Genomic DNA, 16,563 nt, shown 5'->3' with positions numbered 1-16,563 from the left:
TAATAATAATAATAGAATGACTATAATGGATGATAGTTTGCATCTTGATTATTTCTTTTTAAAATTTTAATTATATTAAAATTAAATTAAATTAATTAATAAATAAATATTTTAAATTTGTATAATTTATTTTTTAAAAAAACTAGTTATCCATACTCCCTATTTTATATTTTTAAAATCTAAAAATAATATTAATTTTTATATAAAGTACACACTTACATTAAAAAAAATTTTAAAAATTGACTAAAATTTTATATATTAAACAAATTTTACCACCTCAAGTTTAAAAAAAAAAAATTAGCGATTTTAAAGACATGAGGTAAAATTTTAATTTTTTTTATGAAATATTTTATGTTTATATAAAAGTTTTCGTTTTAAAATATGGAAAATAGGAAAAGAAAAATAAACAAATTATATTATTTTTTATTTAATTATATATATAATCAAGGGACAAAATAAGACATTATGACTTAAAACCCAAATTAGAAAATAATAATAATAATAATAATAATAAAGGAATCAAATAGAAATTATCTCAATAGAATAGTCAATGATGGTGATTATAAGGGTTAGAAAAAGGTTGAAAGAGATGTGATGGAATGCAGTTCATGGCTCCTCTAGCCAATTTTGACTCGCGATCTTCTAATCTTCCGTCCAAACCCCTTTTTGGAAAAAGGCAATTGAAGAGATCAATTTAACTTCTTTATAATAATAATATAATAAGCACATTATTACCAATTTCAACCTTATCTTGTGTGGTTGGTAGGATGGTGACTTAATTTTTAAAATTTTTTAATTATGGTAAAGTAAATATATTTTATAAGTAAATAAATATTTGTATAATTTATTTTGGTGAAAAGTGGTTTTTTATTATTTTTATGTGTTAAAAATATGAATAATTAAATTATAATCGGATAAGACAAGACAAAGTAACATTCGGAATCATCCACGTTTTAAAAGAAATTCTTAAATCCATCTCTAACTTATTTATTTTAATTTTAAACTTATTTCATTAAGGGGGTGTTTGGTACGATTGGAATAGGCGATGGAAATGAATATTTGTTTCCATTCTTATTTCTTAGTGGATAGAAATGAATTTGATGATATCATTTATAACATTTTGATGAACTTAGGAATGCAAGAATTGAATAATTATTTGTTTCCATTTCAATATTTGATAATAATAGAAATGAAAATGAAAAAAAAATTTACAATAATATCCTTCCATATAATTTAAAATATTTTAAAAAAATAAATAAATAAATTTTGAGAGTTTTTTTGTTATTAAATAATAAGACTAAAAATATATATATACTCAATAAATAAAAAATTAACCATAAAAAATCATATAATCCTAATGTACAAATATTCAATTATTATTTTTATTAAAAATTTGAATAATTTGTCATGCTTAAGTAGTTATAAAATTATATTTTACCAAATATATATATATATATATATTATAATATTTAAATTCTCAGAACTAGCAAATGTTTTTCCTATTTCCAAAAGAGGAAATAAAAGAATTCAAATTTCATTCTAATTTTCAACAAGTATGATAAAATCCATAACCTTAAAAAATTTTAAATATTCGTTTTTTTTAATAAAAAAAAATCATGGTCTTGAAATTTTTTTTTCTAAATGTCGTGGAAGGTTTGATTGATTCAATCTAGGAGAATCACTTGTTGCATAGAAGTGGATGATGAATGGGTCTCCAGCTTTGCACAGAAGATAAGCATCGGATTTGAAGAATGAGATAAGATGGTAAAATAGTAAATTTAGGTTATTTTATATTATCAAATGGGTTTAATTAATCAAAATACCACCTACTTTTGATGAATTCAAATCTGACTTATAAGTTGGATTTGATTTCTGTCTGAATAATTTTTTATTCAATTTCTATCTTCTTAACATTTATTCAAATATAGGAATAAGGAAGAAAATAAATGAGATGTTTATTCCTACTCCCTATGTATCAAACACCCTCTAAGTGTCATTGTGTAAGATAAGATACGTACTGGAAAAAGGAAAATATATATTCTTACCATTAAAAAATAATTATTAAAATAAATAAAATAGTAAATTGTTTAAAAAAAACAAGTTGAATAGTATCAAATATAGTTTTTTAAATATCCTCAAATATTATTTTAAATTAAAAAATAATATTTCAAATTGTTAAGACCACTAAATATATTCTTTCAAATCTCTTTAAATATTAATTTTAATAAGAAATAACATTTTTAAGATAATGAAAAACATCATATGAGGACATTTTTTGTATTAAAAATTTTGTTCCTTTTCATTCATTATGATATAGGAACCTTTTTATAAATGGCTTACTTTTTATTAAAGACTTGAGGTTGTCAATCATTCCACCAAACTGTCACAGGTAAATTTGGAAAGGTGTGTTTGAGGCAAGTTAGGGTATGAAAGGATATGAATTCGATCAGTTTTTAAAATTGGTTTAAATAGGTGTTATTTTCACTTTCGATAAAATAGAACCGCTCAAGCATTGGCCAAAGTGCTCGAGGTGCTCGAGCTATGGGTAAGTCCACTTGAGTGGTAGTCCCATTTTTGCCATGTTTTGACAGTGTTTATTTTTTGAAATTCATGATTATTTTTTTAATTAAAAATCTTATTATGGTTCTTTAGGTTTTAAAACCTTTATATACCTTTTCTAAACCCATTTTAGGGTGGGATTCTTCCAAAGGGAAAAAAATATCCTAGCTTACTCCATCATTCCCAAAACTCTCAAGGTTCGTTGATTCAATATTCGAGTTATTGAAAGGACTTGCATCATCTCAGAGGCTGAGGTAAATCCATTAGAGCGAGAAGTGTTGTGTCGTAGATGTGGATCATATATATGCACTAGAGAGCAAGTCTTTAGGATAAACAATAAGATAATTCTATGTATCTCATATAGTGGATTAATAGATTAGAGGTCTTAAACCTAATGGTTTTTTTATCTCCATAGTTGATATGGAGGTCTTTCATGTAAAATCTCATGTGATTGTCTTCTTTTGCTTATTCATTACATCCTATAGGACTAAATTGATTCAATAAGGTTTAATTCTCTCTCTCGGTTATAAATTGGGTTAAAAGTTTATTCAATCCTTTTATTATAATCTTTAAAAGACATTAATTCACCCCCCTCTACGTATTACCTATTAGACATAATTTTTTCAATTGGTATCAGACTCGACTTTTAGTTAAAAATTCTAATTTTTCTCTTGATCCTACTTGTACGACCAAAGGTAAGTGCTTCCATTAATGATTCACCTTATTTTGATGGGAGTAACTATTCCACTAGAAGGTTTGAATGAACTTTTTTTTTTAATTATTATTATTATAATGCAAGGTAAAAATATTTGGAATTCAGTAGCATTTAGATAGGGACCCAATTGAAATTAAATGTCTCATAAAGATTTACGAGGGAACTTAAACTCAAGCTTAAGTGGGACAAATTGGATAAGGTAGTGAGCTAATACTTGGGCCATATATAGCATATTTAAATCGGGTTAGTCTTGATGAGTGCAGAGGATAATCATATGCAAATGTGCTAAAAAGGCCTAAGACATCCTTGAAGTAACCCATGATGGGACTTCAATTGTGAAATTGTCAAAAATCTAAATGCTCACTTCTAGATCTCAAGCCTTAAGAATGTAAGAGGATCTGACCCTATTTGCATTTTATTTTAAGTTTAGTGACATAGTTAATTCTTCATTTAACCTAGGAGAGAGAGGGTTCCATACTCTAAAATTATTATAAAAAAAAATGAGATCTCTCTCTAAAAGGTTTAGACCTAAGGTCACTAATACAGAAGAAGACAAGGATGTCTACTTTATAAGAGTTGATGAACTTGTTAGTTCTCTTCAAACTTATGAGATGACCTTTTCAATCTCTCAAAAGCCTAAAGAATCAGCTTTTAAGGCTTCTAAGAATGAGGGAAAAAAAAATCTGAAAATTCTAAAAAAGTAGGAAAAGAAGAATTTATGCATATGACAAAACTTGTAAAAGAGGCCTTAAATTTCAAAGAAGATCTAATAGAAAACAAAAAGTAGGGAAAAGGAAATTTTTTTGAAAAGTTTGGTAAAGAAAAAGGCAAGAGGTCCTCGAAAGGGAAAAAAATTGAATTTGTCATTGTGAAGGTTTGGGACGTGCTTCTATTGATTATCCTTATCCCAACGATATTAAAAAAATCTATGCAAGCTACTTGGAGGGACACGAACTCCAAAGAAAGTGACTCCATAGCTCGAGAGGATGCTAGGTATGAGTCCACTTTTTTTGTCAAGGGCTTAAAAGATTTCCATGTCCCCAATGTTTAGGTATTTCATTAATAATAATTAATTTTATCAAGTGTGTATCAAACACATATACACTCTGAAACCCACTACTAAGGTGAGCATTAGTGAAGAATATAAATTGTATGCCTAACCACTGGCAATACAACACAACCACTCACAATCTGATTTCCATAATATCAGTTGTTCTACCACTAATTACTACTCCAATACTCTTCAAATCTTGCAATATGATTTCAAGTTAAATACTTGGAATCATGTTTGTTATCCTTTAAGCAAGTATCAGTATCAGTTACAAAGGCAAACCTCCATGTGTAATTCCACTAGAAAAGTCAAACAATGGAAGGTGGAAATTTCTGCATCTCCTTTGGTTTCTTGACAGGGATATGATGCCATTTCCATTCCTAGTAAAACAAAAACTACAAAAGTAAAATGGGATGGAATGTGTAATACAAAGAAACTAGCAATCTTTTCAAAGGCTAAAGGGTCAGGGAAAACAAACATGTCGTTTGGCAACATTTTATGAAGCACCAGAAAACTTAAATGACATTTGACAAAGAAATAGATATCATTCAAACTAGAGATGCACCATTTCTTAGATATCATGGAGGTGTGTAGGCAAGATTTGTGCTATAACTTTTCGCGTCCCTACTATTTTTCATCAAGCCAAAAACATGAGAGTTGTGGTCACTGTCCTATAAAGTTGGATCAAAATATTAGAGTTTGTTTGATAGTTGTTTTCAAAAGTAGTTTTGAAAACTAGTTTTTGATAACAGTTTTTTAAAACTGTTCTTTGATGTTTTGTACAATAAAAGTCTATTCGAAAACCTAAAATATTTTTAACCTATATTTTTAAATATATTTTAAAAATAATTTATATCTAGTATTTTATTTTTAATTATTCTGCATATTTATATAATTATTTTTTAAAACAATCCTTAGATAATAAGTGAAAATAATTAAAAGATATTATCTTAAACCATTTTATTTTTTATTCTTAATAACAAAAAACAGTATTTGATTATTAAACGTGTTTTCCTAGGTTTTTATTTTAACGAACAAAAAATTATTTTTAAAAATAATTACCAAACAAACTCTAGATATCACCTTGGCTAAACATCAAATTTTGTATAGGACTAGATAATAAACTTAAAAATTTTGAAAAAAAGAATCCATTATAGCATCTCATTGAAAAGAACCATGTATGCATTTAGATCATAGTACAATGAACAACTTTAAATACTACAACAATCTAAGGCTTTAGGACTATAATAAAATTATCTCTATTCAAGTTTGATACTTCAAATTTCCATAAACATCTCTCTCTTATTGTAGTTAGGGTTTAAAGAGAAAATGGAAAGACATGAGAGAGAGAGTGAGAACGAAATGGGGGAAGGGAAAAACAAAGATTTGTGCTATAACTTTTCCTGTCCCTATTATTTTTCATCATAGCCAAAACATGAAAGTTTTGGGTCACCATCGATCAAAATATTAGGCTCTATTTAGTAATTATTTTTGAAAATAATTTTAAAAAATAAATTTTTAGAATAAATTTTTGAAAACTGTTTTTTATTTTTTTTAAAATAAAAATTTATTTAAAAACCTAAAATATTTTTAACATATTTTTAAAAATAATTTTTATATCTAATATTTTATTTTAAATTATTTTATATGTTTATATAATTATTTTTTAAAATAATTCTTATAAAATAAGTTAAAATAACATAAAATAATTAAAATATGTTATTTGAAAACATCATATTTTTTGTTCTTTAAAAATATAAAATATAAAACAGTTTTTAGTTATCGATCGTATTTTCCTAGATTGTTAACAATTATCAAATAAACGCGACATCATCACCCTAACTAAACATCAAATTATATATAACACCAGATAATGACTTTAAAAATTTGAAAAAAGAATCCATTATAGCACCTCATCAAAGAGAACCCCATATGCATTCAGATCGTGGTATAATGAACAACTTTCAGTACTGCAATAATCTAAGGCTTTAGTACGACAGTAAAATCATCCCTTATCACGTTTGATACTTCAAATTTCCAAAAACATCTCTCTTATATCTCAGGGAACCAATGCTAGGGTTAGGGTTTATAGAGAAAAAGAGAAGACATAAAAGAAAGTGAGAACGGGAAGAGGAAAGAGGGGAAAATAAAAAATTATTTTTGTTAATGGAAAGAAAAAGTTATATTATGGTGTATGTTAAACCAACTTAATAATTTAAAGTAATTTAATAATTTAATTTAAGTTATTAAATAAAATAAATATATTTGATAATATAATTTAATGGTATGACTTAAAATAAAAACCAACTCCAAAGACATAAGTAAAAATAATTAATTTAATTCACATCTTTATTTTATCTTTTTATTCACATTTGTCCTAATTACCCCTACGATTTTTTATACTACTCCACGATCTTTATTGTTATTCAAACTCATTTGTCTTATTTATAATTTTTGAAGATAAATATGTCAATATGATAATTTAAAATAAATTTTAAATTATTTTTATTAAACAACTTTAATATTTTAAATAAAATTAAATAATAAATTTTAAGTTAATAACGTGAGTATAATTTAATTTAAAATTAATTTAAGTTATTAAATAATAAATATTAAGTTTTACCAAATACCTTATAAATTTCTATTTAATTTTATTTGAGCTAAGGTCTTTTGGCCCGAAAGTCAACATTTTTCATATATTATATAAAAATTATTACTATTTTTTAATTATAAAGCAAGAATTAGAAAGTCTATCCAATTAAATTTTAATTATATATTCCAAAAATAAAAAATGTTTTCAAGAATACATCATGAAGAGACGACAATCTCTCAAACCTATCCTAATATTGTAAATTTAGCAAAAAATAAATAAAAATGAAAATTAAAAAACCCTGTTTGAAATAAATAAAAGAAAAATGTAACACCGGAAACCTATCTTGTATCATAGAAAACGACGTCGTATAAAGCGGAAAATCGAATACTGAAAGACAGCAGGAGAGAGAGGGGAAGGGGAGAAAGAGATGGAAGCACAAGCGCATCAGCAACAGCAATGGATGCATCCCAGCCATGCATCAGCATCAGCGGTGTCATCAATGGCTTCATCTCAGCCGTATACACAACCTACCTCCGTCGAAGAAGTCAGAACCCTCTGGATTGGCGACTTGCAGTACTGGGTCGACGAAAACTACCTCCACTCCTGCTTCGCTCACACCGGCGAGGTCCTCTCTCTGCTTTTCTACCTTTTGTTTTGTTTTTTTTTGAAATTTTGTTGTTTGATATTTGAATTTGGATATGAATGTTGTTGATATGATTATATTTCCTGGTTGCACATTTGATTGGTTTATGTGGTGTTTGGCAATCTTTTGCACTCATCTTTGGGGAATATGGAAGAAAATTGTGTAAAATGGGCGAAAATCATAAATACTTCTCTGACTCTGCTTGTCTAGGTATTTTCCCCCATTTGTTGTTTAACATATGAATTTAGGAATAAGTGTTTTTTTATATAATCTCAATTAGTGCTTTTGTTTTGAAGTTTCAACTTTGATTGGCTTTTGTGTTGTTTTGCTGTAATTTCAATTTATTTTTGGGGAATTTGGAAGAATTTGTGTGGACGTAGTAGAAACTAAAAATGTTTCTCTCTCTGCTTTTCTAGGTTTTTATTTTTTTATTTTTTTATTTTTTTATTTTTTTTATTTTTAAAAAGAATAGTTTTAGTGTTGTGGTTCATAATTGAGGATGTTATCATGGTTTGCCTTCTGTTTTGTAGTTTCACATTTGCTTGGTTTTTGTGATGTTTGGCAATAATTTTGACTTATTTTTGGAAAAATACTGAAGCAGTTTGTACAATGAGTGGAAAATTTAAGAGTACAAGTTGGGCTTTTAGAATTGCGGAGGGATTGTGAGTTGTGAGAAAACAGGAGAGAAAAAAGGAAACGCCTTTAAAAAATTTTGTTTACTTTTGTTTGGTTTGCAAGAAAATGTGGACTCTACTTGTTTCTGTTAAATGTTTGTGCAAGACTTATGTGAGAAGCATTTCTCATGTATTAGGGTTATTTAATAGAAAATGACCTAGAGCTTTGGAAAATGTGAGTAGAAGGATGTCAGAATGATTTGGGTCATGTAAAATACAATTTGGACTAAGTTGACCAGAAAAAGGGGCTTACATATGTCATCAATTACAATCTTTCCTTGGTAAGAAATGCCAACACTACTAGAAAAAATAGGCTTCAATATATGAAAGTTGATGTCATAGAAGTGCAGCACATTTTTTATCTTTTAGATAATGAATCCAGGTTCTGTGTTCAATAATATTATTTTTTTCATAGGTTTTATTTATTTTGTTTTTTTGGGATGCTACTTGGAACCTTTTCATCCCACCGCAATCTCTTGCCATTTGAGGTATGGCTCAAGGGCTTTTATGTGTCCATCAAATTGTTTCCTTTTTGAACTGGGAACCAGCCTTTCTTCAGGATATGCATCTGCAATATACAGTATTATCTCAGTATTTGGAACTTAGTTCCAATGCGATTTTACTTATGTTGGATTCCTTTTGGAGGACAAAAAACTGCTGGTTGTGGACATTGTGAAAATGAGTCACAATCAAGTTATTATTGAATTGTTCTGATTCGTATAATGACATCCTTCTTATAGTGGATCTTAGGTTACTGCCCTCAGTTTATGGGGTTTAAAATTTTGATATGTTGTTCGTGTGTGTGTTCAACTATAACTTCATAGTGGTGATGAGAAGAGGTCATCCAGTTCAAACATTTTGCTTCATTGTTCAATTCCAGATATTGCCCAATTTAAATGGATCTTTCTGTGCTGTGTAGGTGATTTCAATAAAGATAATACGTAACAAGATCACTGGCCAGCCAGAGGGTTATGGGTTTGTGGAGTTTGTATCTCATGCTGCAGCAGAGAGGATTCTGCAGGCATACAATGGGACACAAATGCCTGGAACCGAACAAACCTTCAGGTTGAATTGGGCTTCTTTTGGGATTGGAGAAAGGCGTCCTGATGCTGGGCCAGAGCATTCTATTTTTGTAGGGGATTTGGCACCTGATGTTACAGATTATTTGCTGCAAGAGACATTTCGAGCCCAATATCCATCAGTTAGAGGCGCCAAGGTTGTGACTGATCCAAATACTGGACGCACAAAGGGATATGGGTTTGTTAAGTTCTCTGATGAGATGGAAAGAAACCGTGCTATGACTGAAATGAATGGTGTCTATTGCTCAACCAGACCCATGCGGATTAGTGCAGCAACACCCAAAAAGACCACTGGTTTTCAACAGCAGTATGCTGCAGCAGCAAAAGGTAATATCATTTTCCTTTATGGCAATCAAACTACAAAACTTTTTCAAATTTAGTCTAGACTATATCGTTATTCAGCAGTTCATTGTTATCTCATTTTCCAAATTCCACTATATGATTTTCGTTTTCTAGATGAGCCTATCTTGATTAAATTCAGGGTAAGTATGGAGGAGTCCTGCTTCTTCCTTGTAAGACCAATGGGTTCTGTAGAACTCTTATAGGATCACAAATTTTATCTTTGAAGAACACTTGCAAAGAAGTTTAGATGCCTTTACTCATTCAAAAAGTCTGCTATAGGCCTTTACTATTTTTTTTTTTTTTGGGCAATAAACTCTAGAAAGAAATGACTAATACAAAAAATTCCAATAGTTTGCTACATCATAATAAAGTTAAAATTCCTAAGAAAATTAATAATAAAATTAAAATGTCTCATGTAAATGCACATCAAAAGGCTTTGTTTCTTCAAGAATAATTTTTTACAAACAGAAAATAGAAGATGTTGATAATCCTTACAAATGGCTTTTAATTCATAAGCTAACAACCTAAATTTTATTACTGAAATCTGAATTGCTAGATTTCTTGAAAAGCTCAAAATTTCCATAATATATAAATATGTAAGCAAAGCAAATTGATTGTTACAGAATTCTGTATTTTTCTTTCAAGTTTTAGTTGAGTTGATAATTTTTTTAATAGGTAAATAAATTGACTTGATTATTCAAATTAGAACATTAAATGATAATTTGAAAAGAAACTATCAGGCTCTCTGGTTCCCATCCTAGGAAACAATTGTCAAGAATAGCTTCGCAAAAATAAGGGCATGTTTGGTTAATTGATTCTCAGATAATGGGGTAAATAGGAAACAGTTCAAAAGCTGTCCAGTTAAGTGTTTTTAGGAAGCTGTTCTATTAAGGCACACTTAAAAAATGGGGCATTGAGAACATTAAAAGAGCATGTTTGGTTTTGTTCTCTAATAGCAGGTTTCTAGAATAGGTTTTTCTAAAACAAGGAAATTAATTTATTATAGTCTGCATATTTTCTTGTATTAATGACTTTATAAACAAAGAACATTAGTTTATAGTTCCCTGAGAACTTTCTATCTTATTTTAAATAGTGTTTCCAAATAGCTATTTTCCAAGAACAAATAACCAATGAAATTCTGAATTTAGTACTTGAAGAATAGAAAACTTTTCCCTGAGAACAGTACCAATTAGGTCTAAGTTTTATTTATTTATTTATTTATTTATTTTATGGTCCTATTTTCAAATCTTGAAAACTATTTTCAGAAACAGGAATCTAACAGAGACAAGAAGACAAAATAGCTACAGGGAAATTTTTGCATGTTTGGTTCTGTTCTCAAAGAACAATTTTCTGGGGGGAGAAAAGGGAAAAGGGGTATTTCTTTTGACCTAGGATCCAAATAGGATATACTTTACCCGAAACAGGCCAGAGAGGTGGAAAGCTCTTTCTTTCATTTTGACTTTTCCATTTGCATTTGGAGTAGGGATATAAATTGGGGTTGGGCTACTTAAACCTTTGCACGTGGACAGATGTGTATTTCTTTGTATTATATATATATATATATATATATATATATATATATATATATATATTTATATTGACCATGATAACCCTTTTTCTTTTTAGTAAATTGCCTGCAGATGTGCATCTTGGATTCTTGATAAATCCCAGGTTTAAATACAACTGGAATGTCTAATGCATCACCTCATTTCAGTTTTGCCAATGTAACTAAGTCATACACATGCGCACACATACACCCACATATATATAAATATACATATACATACATACATACACACACACACACACACACTTAACACAATAAGAACACTAGTTCTTACTATTCTTATGATATGAATATACCACACCAATTCATCACATATAGATGATGAGATTCCATTGATATAGAACCAATTGCAATAGAGTTATTGGAGGGTCCCATTGGATTGCATCTAGTGGGAATTGAACCTATGAATTCACCAATTATGAGTTGAACGCTTTAATCCTATACTAATTACACCAGTGACTTTAATGATCCAATTGTTGAATCAAATGGGACCTGTAATAATTCCTATCAGAAAGAGTAGAAGTCTTTCAAAAAACATTGTGTCCTTCATTCACATATTGGATCTCATCAAAGGAAAATGACTCATTTGAAAAATAATTTTTTCTTTTTACAAAAAATCCTTCTGTCCTATCAAAATGTAATGACTAAAAGAGCAATATATGTGTGTGTGTGACTTAGGTTCATTGGCCAAAATGAAATGAGATGATGCATTAGGGCATCCTACTTGTATGTGAACCTGGGATTGATCAAGGTGCCATCTGCAGATAATGTAAGAAAAAAAAAAAAAAAGAAGTTTTATCAATTTCAATATAAGACATGGCTTTGTGTAGCAAATTGACAGATGATGCATAATTGTCATGCTTTAATTTGTTCCCTGGTATTTTTGTTTTGATCAGACTGAATACACTTTTTTGTTTTCTCTGACAGCCTTATATCCAGCTCCTGCTTATACTACGCCACCATTGCAGGCTCTTCCGGCAGATAATGATATAAATAACACAACAGTAAGTCTAATATTTTTACTCATGTTAGGATTTATGTCTTTATCTCTTTTCCTTACTATTTTCTTTTATTGCAGATTTTTGTTGGTAACTTGGATCCTAATGTGACAGAAGAGGAATTGAAGCAAATCTTTTCACAGTTTGGGGAGCTTGTCTATGTCAAGATTCCTGCAGGCAGAGGATGTGGTTTTGTACAGTTTGGAACTAGGTTTGTTCAGCATGTCAAACCTTGATCGTCATAATTATTCAAAATCATTAATAGCTACAATAAAAAGCTACCATGTTTCTTTAGTACTTCTACTGCTAATATTGCTATTATTATTATTACTATAATTTTATTTATTATCTTTTTGGGAGGGTGAGGTTTATAAATATTGTTTCTCAGAATACTGATGGCTGTTTATCTAAAGCATTTAGTAGTTGAGCTAAAAAATGTTGCAAGTCTAGCCTTTTTTCTCCAGAAAATTTATTATATTATATATCTTTGTCAAGTTTTCCTTTTACGTTCTCTTTTTGTGTCGTCAACTAGTTTCTTCTTATCATGTAATTTTATGATCGTCTTTTAGGACATCTGCTGAAGAAGCAATCCAAAGGATGCAGGGAACTGTGATTGGTCAACTAGTAGTCCGGATTTCTTGGGGTCGGAGCCCAACAGCTAAACAGGTGAATTTCAATCTGGATATCTCTTCTTTTTCAAGTACTCAATTTGGGATTATAAGATTGAGAGATTCTCTGTATGGTTCTTTCCTCCTATCTGCCTTTTAAAATGACACAACTACATTTGAAGGCCAGGAAAACCTGGAGGGATAAAGGATATCCCTGATATCACAAAATTGAGGTGGAATGGCATGTCAACTTAGCCAAAGGGATCTTACCTTAATTGTTGGAAGAAATGGAGGGTTCTTAACCAAGAGAACATTAAGGGTCATACTGAGTTTTGGAAACACAATGATTTGCATCATAATGATCTGCATTTTTGTTGCAACTTTTGCGACAGTTCTTCAAAATGATGAAAGAACAAAATTTCCCCAATTCAAAAGCTCAAAATCTGAAATAAAAGAAAGGAGTTTTTCCTCAAGGAAATTCAAATTTGTTGATGAAAGCACATTGAAGTGGGAAAGGAATAGGAAGATGAAATGAGAAGGAAATTCTGCAAAGGAATTTACATTTTGCGTTGAACAAACCTCTTCCATAGATATTCATTTTTTTTATTCATCATAAGGGTCTTAACTGTTATTCACTAAAGAAGTCAATATAAGAACTTTGTAGAATTTTGAAATCTAGTAAAATGAGATTAAGACTCTTCTTGACCAATATAGTAACATTTTTGTACAAATTTTATTGCTAATACTTCCAAAGGATAACATTCTTAAAAATAGGCGTAACAGCCACTAATAATTCTAAACTACTAAAACAAACTAACATTTTTGTCGCGCCTTTGTCGAATAGGATACACCAATCTCCTCTTGTTGGAGAAAAAATGACCTTGAGTTTTTTAATCTGTACAATCGAGAACATGCCATTCAGTGGTCAGTATATCTTCAAAAAATTATTTAACAAAACAAGATCGTTCTGGAAGGTCATATTAATTTTTTATGTCAAATTAATATGAGTACCATGCTTGAAGCACAGAATCTGAAGAGAAAAGAAAGGAAAATAAAAATTCCTCAAAAGGAGTTCAGATGTGGTGTCTGAAGCTCATTAAATGAGCAGGAAGAAGATAGAGGGAAGAAAAAAAAAATTGTCAAATGAATTCAGGTTTTAGAGTTACAGATACATGGAATCTTTATAGAAGAAAGAATACATAGGAGAATGTTTTTTGTTAGTCTTATCACACTGCAGATGCTACTGCTGATATTTTCCAAAGATTTTCAGGCCTGAACTATGTATGCTAGTATTGACAAAATTTTGGTACCCACTCTGTTGTAGGACCTACCTGGTAGCTGGGGTCAGCAAGCAGATCCAAGTCAATGGAGCAGTGCCTATTATGGCTATGGACAAGGCTATGATGCATATCCTTATGGGGCTACTCAAGATCCTTCTTTGTATGCTTATGGTGCATATGCTGGTTACTTACAATACCCTCAACAGGCAAGATATTGTTAACATTAGTTTTGCATAATTACAATAATATTGAAGGATGAACTATTGGAAATGAACAGGAATAAAAAAGCAAATATGATCATGTAATGAACTTCTCCATTATTTTTTTTATATAAATTTACTAATTAAAAAGGCAGTTTCCTGTTAACTGAATTGTGACATCTGAGATATATAAGCCAGCTACTAAAACAATTGTGCTTTTACCTCCTAATAGTTTAGTTTTGTTTAGAAAAAATCTGTGAACAACAGCACCCATATCTTCTGTCAATTTTGTCTTTTCCATTGCCTTTGGTCCTTCCTCAGTTTGGTTCAATCAATATGAATCAAAATACTGGTGCATTTTTTTTTATCATCATTTTATATGGCTAAAGCATCCTTTAGGCAACTTTTTCTCCTAAACCAACTGAACAAGCCCTTATGTGCAACTACTTAGGGACAACCTTTGCTTGATTGGTGCCTCCTCTATCTCTCATGAATGCAGTCTTTTCTTGTTCTTTCTCATATTGTCATTAGTGCATTCATCTTAGACCCTCGTTTTGACTATACCTATTTTCCCAGTTTGTTGTTTATTAACTGTAAAAGATAAATTTTTGTTTGAATTTGGTGTGTTATCCACATGCACACTATCTTGTAGAGACATTTCTCAAAATCTTTGATTCTGCTCTAATTTTATGGGGCAACATCCTCATTCTTTCCCTTGAACACATGTATGAGTCAAGATCAAGTTACACCTAGCATAGAGGTTCTTGTTCTTATAAAGTATGAGCTGAAAAGCATAAGTATATTAATTGTTCTTCACACTTTTCCCACGGCTTTCTTTTACAGTTATATTTTGAAACAAGGAAAATCCTTACTGGGACATGATGACTGCTTAAACTGTTTCTATGTGTCGGTATCTTTTAATGTTGTAGAAGTGACCTTATTATTTGCACTAGGATGCACCCCTAGTGAGCTACAAGAGTTTGGATTTCATAATGTCTCAGCTGCATTGCACTTCCACTTGACACATCCTAAATGATAAACGGCTTGTTCACTGTAACCTTGTGTTGAGTTCTCAGAGCTTAGTTGACATCCATTCTGTTTAAAAAATTTCCCAATTTGGTGACAGCTACTTGAACTTGACTGTAAATTTTGTTCAAATCAGGCTGAGGGTGTTCAAGACATGGCAGCTATGGCAGGTGCAGTTCCAGCCGTTGAACAGAGGGACGAGTTATATGATCCTTTAGCTACACCTGATGTGGACAAGTAATTCTCTCTGTGTTTTTTGAGGCAATGTTTAGGAGCTCTATGTTTTGGTTCATATTAATTGATTGTGGATGATTGATTTGATCACTAGGTTAAATGCTGCTTACCTTGCTGTTCATGGAAGTGCCATTTTGGGCCGGTCTCTATGGCTAAAAACTTCACCATTCTCACAGATGGCCTAGTCTCCTACTGCAGTACCTGGTTTACTTCACCATTCTCACAGATGGCTTAGGCTCCTACTGCAGCACCTGGTTCATACTCTTGGTATAAACTGCAGTCTGCAGTAGAAACAAACAGCATATGTTTCAGTCTAGCCCGGAATCAGAATCTATAGAACTGCAGTCTGTAGAAGAAATTAACAACACATGCTTCAGTCTGTTTTCTTTTTTTGTCTTTTTTTTTTGTTCTTTCTTTTTGTTTCTTTTTTGTCTGATGTTAATTGTCTTTAGTTTTTCTGGGTATGGCTCTCAATACAGGAAGACGATGTAGGTCATTGAATTAGAATCAACATTCTCGCTTGTAGGGCAGGTCCTATCCCTTTATGAAATTTTCAAATCATTTCTCAGATTGTTGCTCCAAAGTTTTGCTAATTGTAGGTTACATGATACTGTCTATTAAAAACAATCCCTTAGAAGTCTCCTAAGACCACACAATCCTAGCAAGCCCCAAGACAAGGTTCTTGCAAAGCCTCCAAAAGAATTCCAAACCCCGCCTCAATTGATAGCCATTTCCAAAATCTAAGGACAAGGGGGCCTCGAAAAATTATTTTTAAAAAGGCCCAAAAAAGAGTGAAAACAATTTCAAATATCTTTTGAAAAAAAACATACCGTTTTAAGAACAATTTTTAAAAACTTGTTTTGGGAATGATTGACAAGTAAACTTGCTTTCATGTTTTTATTTTTCCCTCAAAAACAAGACTGTTCTTGAGAACTTCCAAAATATAGCTAATTGTTCTAAAAAATATCAAAATTCTTTGAAGCATTACCCAACC

General features: G+C 30.3%; 1 protein-coding gene across 2 annotated transcripts; it reads left to right on the top strand.

The window, feature by feature from the left end:
- Positions 1-7,306: 7,306 nt before the first annotated feature.
- LOC117916869 (polyadenylate-binding protein RBP47B') lies at positions 7,307-16,137 on the top strand. 2 transcript variants are annotated; one of them, XM_034833074.1, is made up of 9 exons: positions 7,307-7,543; positions 9,155-9,641; positions 12,151-12,227; positions 12,302-12,432; positions 12,791-12,887; positions 14,154-14,315; positions 15,472-15,572; positions 15,664-15,803; positions 16,003-16,137. In XM_034833074.1, exons 1-8 carry the CDS (start codon positions 7,346-7,348, stop codon positions 15,752-15,754), a joined length of 1,344 nt encoding a protein of 447 aa, XP_034688965.1. In that variant the 5' UTR covers positions 7,307-7,345; the 3' UTR covers positions 15,755-15,803; positions 16,003-16,137. The 2 variants fall into 2 exon arrangements, with proteins under 2 accessions (XP_034688965.1, XP_034688963.1); XM_034833072.1 differs by having other exon boundaries at positions 15,664-16,137.
- Positions 16,138-16,563: the final 426 nt, after the last annotated feature.

This window comes from Vitis riparia, chromosome 6 (genome assembly GCF_004353265.1).
Source record: "Vitis riparia cultivar Riparia Gloire de Montpellier isolate 1030 chromosome 6, EGFV_Vit.rip_1.0, whole genome shotgun sequence".
NCBI lineage: Eukaryota > Viridiplantae > Streptophyta > Magnoliopsida > Vitales > Vitaceae > Vitis > Vitis riparia.
Note: the sequence above shows the minus strand (reverse complement) of the source record. Positions and strands in the feature narration are given on the sequence as shown.

Coding starts and splice junctions, on each gene's coding strand:
- LOC117916869 (XM_034833074.1), top strand. CDS start 7,346: ATGGAAGCACAAGCGCATCAGCAACAGCAATGGATGCATCCCAGCCAT. Junction 9,642..12,150: donor GTATGCTGCAGCAGCAAAAG/GTAATATCATTT, acceptor TTTCTCTGACAG/CCTTATATCCAGCTCCTGCT. Junction 12,888..14,153: donor GGAGCCCAACAGCTAAACAG/GTGAATTTCAAT, acceptor ACTCTGTTGTAG/GACCTACCTGGTAGCTGGGG.